Source organism: Merops nubicus, unplaced genomic scaffold, assembly GCF_000691845.1.
Source record: "Merops nubicus isolate BGI_N331 unplaced genomic scaffold, ASM69184v1 scaffold36554, whole genome shotgun sequence".
Lineage (NCBI taxonomy): Eukaryota > Metazoa > Chordata > Aves > Coraciiformes > Meropidae > Merops > Merops nubicus.
Genome location: NW_008602863.1, coordinates 1 through 8,669, shown reverse-complemented (window position 1 = coordinate 8,669; position 8,669 = coordinate 1). Strand labels below are relative to the sequence as shown.

At 58.2% G+C, this 8,669-nt stretch overlaps 1 protein-coding gene across 1 annotated transcript; it reads left to right on the top strand.

Annotated features, from left to right (window-relative positions):
• Positions 1-6,039: 6,039 nt before the first annotated feature.
• Positions 6,040-6,305, top strand: LOC103771202 (Na(+)/H(+) exchange regulatory cofactor NHE-RF1-like; the record flags this gene model as incomplete). The annotated part of the gene is made up of 1 exon (XM_008938493.1): positions 6,040-6,305. A coding segment is annotated over one exon (266 nt), but the record flags the coding sequence as incomplete, so codon positions are not given.
• Between the last annotated feature and the right edge of the window lie 2,364 nt (positions 6,306-8,669).

Sequence of the window (8,669 nt, the reverse complement as noted above, 5' to 3'; positions counted from 1 at the left end):
GTCCTTCCAGGACATCTCGGTGTCCTCAGGTGGCCCTGGAGCAGGATGGGACCGCAGTGTCCCCAGCCCTGGCAGGCTCTGCTGGTGGAGGTTTCCTTTGCAGGGAGCAGGCGAGTGAAGGAGCCATTTTCTGACCAAAGCACAGGGAGAGGAGAGGAAACGCCACGGGAGCTGACTTAAAAGAAAATATGTTAACAATGTGAGCTGGGCAGAAGGCTCCAGCCTGTGTGCTCTGCAGCCCGGGCCGAGCAGAGGAGGAAAGGTCGGACCTGTCAAGGGGTGAGCTGGAGCCTGGAGCGTGTCCAGGCAGCACAATTGCTGGGCAAATCCCTGTTCTGGGGGGGTCAGAGCTCCAGTCCCCATCGTGGCACTGCCGTGGGGCTGCCTCCCTTCAGCCCTGGAGGAGGCTCAGGGGGTGAACCCCCTCGCCGAGGTGCCCGGCAGCATCGTGGCTTCGGCACGTTGAGCTGCAGGAGCTGCTCTGCCCCGTGGTGTGCCAGGACCCTTTGGGCTTCTACAGCAGATGGTACCGAGCCAGCCTTGGCTGCTAGACTAGCTCTGTGTGTGTGTGCTCAGTCCTCCTCCTCCTCCTCTCCTGGAGGAGCTGGGAGAGCGGGTGTCAAGCTGGCACCGGTGGTTTATTCCTGGAATAAACCCCTAAAATGTGACTTTTCTGGGGGTTTTAGCATGGTGCAGAGGACGTGTTGGGCTGTGGGTTGTGGGGAGCTGTGGGGTGGAGGGGCTGGAGGCTGTCCTGGGACCACCAGCTCTGAGCATCCCAGGTGTGGGGGGACCCAGGAGTGTTCTGGCTGGGCGAGAGCTCAGCGTGCTGGGCTGGCAGCGAGTCTGCATCATACAAAACCCTGTGCTCATCCCTGCGTGGCAGAGGTCTCTGAAAAGCCTTTTTCATCCCTGTTCCTGCTCAAAGTGATGGTTTGAAGGCAGGGGTTTGGTGGTGGGCAGGGCTGGGGTGGGAGGGAAGCACAGGGCTGGAGCTTGGGGCTGGGTCAGTGGGTCTCTGGTGCTGGTGGTCTCGTGCCCTTGAGTTTGGGCTGGTGTGTGGGTGCTGGAGCCAGGGAGGAGTTTTTCTAGAAGCAGGTGGGTTTTGCTTGGACAGGGGAATGTGGAGGGGCTACTGTGCTGCCCCTCAAAATCCAAGGGGCAAGCCTATTCTAGCAAATGGAAAAGACCAAAGTGCTGGTGCCTTGGTGCATCTGCAAGTGGATTCTGCTTGTGTGGAGGCTGGCACCTACTAATTAATTCTATGGAAACCCCTTGGCAATCAGAGTTGGTGACATTTATGGCACTGGCTCCATGGTGGCGTGTGCCTGGAACATCCAGGTGTACAAATGAGACACCAAAGTGTCCCTGGTCACTGCAGGGACCTGCATGAGGTGGTGGCATGAAGCCTGTGCTGTGGTGTCTTGGTGAACCAGGGGTTGTCCCTGGCTAAGGAGGGGTCCCCAGTGAGCCAAAGGGTGTCCCTGGGAGGACCCCAGCAGCAACACTGGAAACTAAAGGAAAATAATGAGATGCTGCAAGAGCTGCAATGAGATGTTGCAACGAGATTGTGAGAGCTGGCAACACCCAACCAAGTTTTTTTGGTAATTATTATTTCTATTGAAAGCGTTTCATTGTTATTTAATGTCTTGTTTGTGTGTTTTTAAATGGACCAGCTTGAACAGCGTTTCCGAAACCTTTTTCCTCCTGAACTGATGATGATTTGCCTGGAGTGGCACCTCTGGGGGTGGTTTTTCCAGGCAGCATTTCGTGCACCCCTCCCACGCTGCTGCTTCTCCATCCAGATCAGCTCCTCGGTGGCCGCTGGTGGTGTCTGGATCCCTGGAGAAAAAATTGGCTTTGTTTTGCAGTTTTTATGTACAAATAGACCCAAAAGTGACTCTTTTTTGTTGCTTTCTAGCAGAGGTGTGAATGTAGCTTACCCAGAGTGGCTTTGGTGCCCTTGGCGTGCGGAAGGGCGGCGGAGCCTCCTCTGAAGTGTTTTTTTTGGGAAGCCCAGAGAACGTGCCACTCTTCCAGGGAACGCTTTGTCGCAAGGTTTGGCTTTCACAAAGGCAAAAAAATCCCCCCCTGGGAGCTTAGGAAATATCTTCCCAGAACACAACCAGGGAAACGTTGGCACGGGTCAAAAAGAAAATAACCAGCAGAGCTGGCAAGAGACGCGGCGGCTCCGTGGCAGCCCAGATGGAAGAGCAAAGTGTTGGAGCATGTGCTGGGCGCTGGGTGAGGCGAGGGGAGGATCTGTCCTTGCTTCATCCCAGCGAGGGGCTTTGCAGAGCTGTGCTCCAAGACCTGTTCTGTCCAGCAGCCAAGGATTTCGTTGGTTGGGAAGTTTAAGAGCGTGGCGAAAGCCCTGGATCATCTCTGCAAGGATAAGCAGTTTTGCTTGAGGATTTCTTCTCCAAACAGATGCCGAATTGGGATTTATTTTTGTGTTTGTGTACTGATTTATTTATAAACCAGAGATCTCCAACTCATTTTAGTTAAGGACCTTGAATCTGAGATTTTTGTGGTGAAACCGGAGCAAGCGCAGGGCACCGGTTACCCCCCTCGCAGCCAACGAGCTCCTGCAGGCAAAGCTCTCCCCTGCGTGGTTTATTTATTGAGGAATCTGATTTCAGGGGGGATCCCCCCAGGGTGGTGGCACCGTCCCTGCCACGTGTCCCCCCTGCTGCCTGCCAAGCCCTGGGGATCCCCACGCCGGGATGGCAGCTGCAGCGTGCCACTTTAGGGTGGTTTTCTTGGTGCTTTTTGCCCTGCTGAGCCTGTAAAAATGGAGCAAGAGGGAAGTGATTTGCAAAAAAAGTCATTTTTGAGGTGGGAATAGGTGACCCCTGATGCTTTCCCCCCTGCTCAGCGACGTGGCCCTTTTCCTAGCTGCACAGAGCCCCGTGCATCCCTCGAGGTCGCCCAGCTCTGACCCTTTTTGACCAGTTGAATCATTTCCTGTTTTCTTCAGTGTTTGAAGAGCTCGGAGGAGAGCTGGAGCTGTTTGCAGACAGGGTGAACCCACTGCTCCAGGGCCATGGGAAAACCACGGGCGGGTGAAGATTGAGGGGGTGAGGATGGGAGCACTGGGTGGTGGCAGGCGGGGGAGCCTCTCCGGGCTTCTGCCGGGCAGGTAGCTGGAGCCCTGCCCTGATTTGGCAGGAGCTGGGTTTTAGCCAGCAGTGGATGTTGCAATGATGGTTTTCACCTTTCAGATCCAATCTGGGTGTTGGGGTGTTGTTGCCATGAGCGTCTCCCTGGGAGGTTACCTGTGAGTCTGTTTTCCCCCAGAACTTGCCCTGGGAGCATCCTCGTGCCCTGCAAGCTCAGCAGCAGCACGTGAGCTGTTGATCAGACTCTTCCTGCAGCTCCCTCTGTGCTTTTTTGAAGGAAGAATCTGCATCTCCAGGTTGATCTGCAAAGGTTCAGGTGCAGTTTGCAGCTGGTCCAGTCGAGCCCCTGTGCCCTTGATGGGTGCTGCTGACAGTGGCTCTTGTTTTTTAGTGTTTTTTGAAGAATTTGGCACTCTGGCCCCCAGGTGTCAGGGTGGCTGAGGTGTCTCTCTTGCACCAGAGCTCTGGCATCACGGGCAGCCCTGACCTGGTGTCCAGCAAGGGCTGCTCATCTCACATCCCTCTTTTCTTCCTGGCTGTTGGGACTCAGCTGGTCCTGAGTCCTGATCCCTGTCTGTGGATGCTCCCCTGGGCATTGCAGCCATGCCCAAAATTCCCCCTGCTTTTTGCCCCAGAAGATGTAGATGCCCCATTCCTGAAAGTGTTCAAGGCCAGGTTGGATGGGGCTCTGAGCAACCTGCTCTAGTGTGGGGTGTCCCTGCCCATGGCAGGGGGTTGGACTAGGTGATTTTTGAGGTGCCTTCCAACCCAGACCAGTCTATGATTCTATGAATTAGTGGTTTTTTTGCATTCCTGTTCCCACCAAAGGGCTGTGTGGGGACAGAGGCTGCAGCCATGCCAGAGCCATCCCCTGAACTCCTCCAGCTTGAGCATTTCATCAGCAGCTTGAGCAGAGCTCTGCTGGGATATTTGACGCCCCATTGAAGCAGTGAGTGCTGGATGGGGTGAGGGGGAGTTCTCCCTCCAGTGAAGCAATTTTGGTGGGTTTCTGCCTCCCCTTACCCCATCCCAGGTCTCACCCCATTGCATTAAACCCTGTGAGAGGCAGTTGGTGCCAGGGGGAGCAGAGTGCCTGGTCCCCCCCCTTGCTGGGTGCTCATGGATGGTGGCACAGGGCCACCTGCTCTCTGTGGCACCAAGTGGGGGTTTCCTGCTGGGATTATTTGGGATTATTTGTCATCTGCTCCCTCCTGCTGCCCCGTGGGCTCCGTGCCCTGCCAGCAGCATCCCCCAGGCTGGGGGAGGTGGCCGGAGGTGCCCGTGCTGCTTGGGGCACTCTGGCCCTGAGCTCTGCCAGTTGGGGGACCCAGCTGGGGACAGGGACGTGGGGTGATCCACACTGGCTGTGTCACTGCTCTCCCCATCCCCTCCTGCAGGAGTTAGGGGCTGACCCTGGGGTCCCCCCTGTCCCCACGGGGAGCTGGGAGCTCAGGGAGTGCTCGTGGATCCACTCAGCTCTCCACTGCTCTCCCCGCTGTGCGTTTGCCCCACTGTGACTCGCAGTGGCCAGAAGCTGGCCTGTGTCATTCCAAGCAGAGTCATTCCCTGTTGTCACTGGGCCATGAGAGGACCCTGGGCATAGCCCAGGTCCATGGTGGCTGTGGGAAATGTCCTTTGGCTGGTTTGGCTCTTACCACACGGGGTCCAGGTGCAGTTGGAGAGCTGGGGCATTGTCCCCCGGGTCACCCACATGGGTGGTGGCCAGGCCAGATCATAGAATCATCGACCAGGCTGGGTGGGGAGGGACCTTTTAAGGTCAACTAATCCACTCGACATCTGCAACTGGAGCAGGTGCCCAGATCTCCTGGGCATCAGCCATGGGTGGGCATCAGCCATGGGTGCCCCCAGCTCCCGCAGCCCCTCCTGGAGAGGAAGCAGCTTTTAAGCAACATCGAGGATGTTCTTGCAGAAATAACTCCAGGGTGCTGCGTGTGCCAGGAGCTGCTGGCACCAGCAGTTCCTGCAGGGCATGTGGGAGCCCCAGAGCTGTGGAAGGAGGGAGGGAGGACACTCTGGGCATGCGACAGGAGGGGAAGAGGTGCAGGGCTGGTGTTTCATGGTGCTTCTTGGCCCAGAGAATGATGCGGAGGAAGTTGGAGCCTGGGTTTTTAATTTGAAAGGAAAGGCTGGATGAGGTTTCCCCACAAATGTGATCTGAAAAAAGTCAGATCTGTTAGCGGGAGGGGAGCAGTGTTTCTTTTGACGAAAGGTTAAAACTCAGCCACAGGGGATGTTTTCCTTACCCTGGAGATGAAGCTGAACACCCGTGTCCCCGAGGTGCCGTGGAGCTGTGCCGTGAACTGGTGGCCCCAGGGCGTGGGCTGGAAGGGGCTGTGCTGAGGCTGGTGGGGAGAGCAGCATCTGAGGGAGTGTAATGGGTCCTGCAGACCTGGAGGGAAGCTGAAAGTTTTGCTCCCCCAGCTCCCTGAGCAGCCATAAAGCATTTTCCAGCAAGCTCAGCTTTTCCATGCTGCAGGGAGCTGCCGGGCGTGGGGTTCATCACCCCCAGAGCCCCTCTGCTGGGAGGTGGTTGTACCCAGGGGTGATGCTGGTGTTGCCAGGACCTAGGGCATGGCACTGCTTTAAATAACTGGGGTTAACCCAGTGTCTTGGAGCCCGTGTGCTTCACCCAGGCTCTTGTGTTTGTCCCCTCCCTGCCCGGGGCTCGGCTGCTGCTGGGGGTGTCTCGGCGTGTGGGTGGGCTTTATCTGGGCTGCTTCTGGTGCAGGAAATGCATATTTTGTTTTGTTTTCATTTTTCTGGTGTGGTTTCGGACAATTGATTTTCTAAAATAGGCTCAATGAGAGGAAATCCATTTGTTAACCTGTCCCCGTGCAGGAGGACGGGCTGCAGATACGGTGCTTCCTTTTGATTTATGGTTGGGTCTGCTTCACAGCAAAACCCAACCTACAAACTGAGTTTTTGGCGTCCCTGCCGCCCGAGCAGGCGCCTGGTGGTCTGGGCCGGGAGCAGCTTTCCCACGGGCTGTCCCCGTTGCAGGAGGAGCTGCGGCCTCGGCTGTGCCACATGAAGAAGGGCCCCAATGGCTACGGCTTCAACCTGCACAGCGAGAAGTCCCGGCCGGGGCAGTTCATCCGCTCGGTGGACCCCGACTCACCGGCCTCCAGAGCAGGGCTGAGGCCCCAGGACAGGCTCGTGGAGGTAACGGCGTGGGGCTGGGCACCCCCCTCCCCGGGCAGCCTTTTGGGGTGCCCCGGGCACGGGCCACACGGGGACATTCAGTCCTGCCTGGCTTGGTGGGAGCAGCTGGGTCCCATCCCCATCTCTCGTGGGATGGCAGAAGTGATGGGGCCCTCAGGAAGCCTGGAGCTGGAACAACCCCATCCCATGACCATTTCCATCAGAATTCCCCCGTGTTCCTCCATGCTCTGGAGCTGTCAGGGTGCTGTGGGTGCTTGGGCACTGGCTCTGTGGCTTCAGCAGCTCATCCCAAGCGGGTGTTTGTGAGCGCTGCAGTGGAGGTGATGCTGCTGGCCCTGGCTGGCACACAGGAGGGTGGGAGTGGGTGACCTGCTGCCCCTGTGCCTGTCTGGGGGGCTCAGGGGTGACAGCAGGGTGCCCGATGGGTGCCCATCTCCACCTGCAGCACAGCGAGCCCTGTGCTCTGCCATAGCCTGATGCCACTCGGTGCTGGAGCTGGCTCTGCCCACTGCAGCAAAAGGGACACGGGGACATGTGGGACCCATCCCCTGCCAGTGCTGGGGAGGGGGTGACCTGCCCAGCCACCCTCTGGCCTCACACCCTGCCACGGGCACAGGGACAGGTCAGTGCTGCCTGGCTGAGCTGATGTGCTGCCAGGCAGGTGTCTGGAAGCAGAGAGGAAAGAGCTCTGCAGAGGCTTTGAGACATGGATCATGAGACATGGAGAGAAACTCCTCTGGGAAGCATCTTCCTGGGCACTTAGTGCTGGGCAACACAACTTTTGATGTGGCTGAGAATTGCCCTCCCTTTGGCGTGGGTTCCCTGCTTGCAGCTGTCACAAGGGGTGTCCCCAGCTCAGGATGATGTGTGAGCCCCAAACTCTGCAGGGACCAAACTCTGCAGGGACCAAACCCTGCAGACACCGAGCCGTGGCCCTCTCTGCCTCTGCCAGACAGCAAAGGGGGTTGTGCTCCTGGAAGGAATCACTCTTAGGGAATCTTTAAGACCCTTGCCTGCTTTCCAGCCCCCTGGGCACTGCTGCCTCTTGCCCCCAGCACCAGCGAGGTCCCTGCTGGGTGCAGCGTGGGGGGGGGGTGGCAGCAGCTCCTGGCAGCCGGTGTCACGGCAAGGGGCCCGTTACTTATTCATGGGTGGCTGGCAGAGAGCCTGGCACACACAAAGCCCCGAGGGGTGAGCTGGGAAACCCAATCCCCTCCCTTACCTGCTCTTTGGGGCTTTGATAAATATTTGATGCCCCCCAGCCCTGCTGCCCTGGGCGTGCTGGGGGTGCTGGGGCTGGGGGGAGCAGCCCTGCACTGCCTGGCTGAGCTCAACCGGGTGTGAGCACCAGGAATTGGGGTGGCAGGGGGATGCTGCTGGGGGCAGAGAGGGGTGACAAGCTGCTGAGGTTGCCAGTGAGATCCAAAGCCTGGGGAGGGGGTTCCCGTTCTGTCTCAGCTCTTGTCCTGGCCCTCAGGACCCTCTCATGCCCCAGGTTTGCATTCAAGCATCCATAACATGAAGGGGAACCCAAAGTTGGGAGCTGGCCCAGGTCAGGCTCTGCAGCATTCACCTGCCCTGCCCCTTTGCTGCCTCTGGGCTCTCTGCTTCTCCTAACGAAGGCTGGGGTGTGCTGGACAGATTTCTGAAGTCTTTGTTTCAGAAAGCTGTGGTAAAAGGGGGTAGCTGTTTTTAAGAGGAGGAGGTTACTCTGTTCCTGGTGGTCTCTGCCCCACCAGCCCTCTGTGCCCTTCTCCACCCCAGCAGAGTCAGAGCCCTCTGCTGTCCGTGGGTGCCAGCACAGGAGGGGTGGCACAGCCTGGGCTGAGCTTTGAGAAGAGTTTCTCAGACAAAAGCAGGTCCAGCAGCGAGGGGCGGGGTGCAGAGACCTTCCCCTGCAGCACAAAGGGTGATTCATTCCCCTCCCCAACAATGCCTCCAAATCACAATGGTCCCCTCGCCGCGGGGAACGGTCGGGAGCGGAGGATCATGTCCCCCAGGGTCCCTGAGACATGAGCCTGTGCAGCAGGCACAGGACTCGCCAGCCAGGGACACAGGAGGTCCACGGCCCTCCATCCTAGGGGGTGAACATGGTGTGGTGGTGCCACAGCTGCCCGGGCAGGGCACACCAGGGTCCCCCAGCCCGTGGTTGCACCCCGTAGGCAGCCTGAGGTACCCGGGGTGCATCCGAGGGGAAGGATGAGTTTGGGATTTAAGAATGGCATTGAGAGTGTTTGGGCAGGATGTGGGTGAGGTGCTGGTGGAGTCTGGGATCTGGGATTCCCCATGGATGTGTTTGGGATGCAGGCAGGGGCACTGGGTGTGCAGTGACATGAAGGATGCTCTGGCAGAGGCACTGGGGGG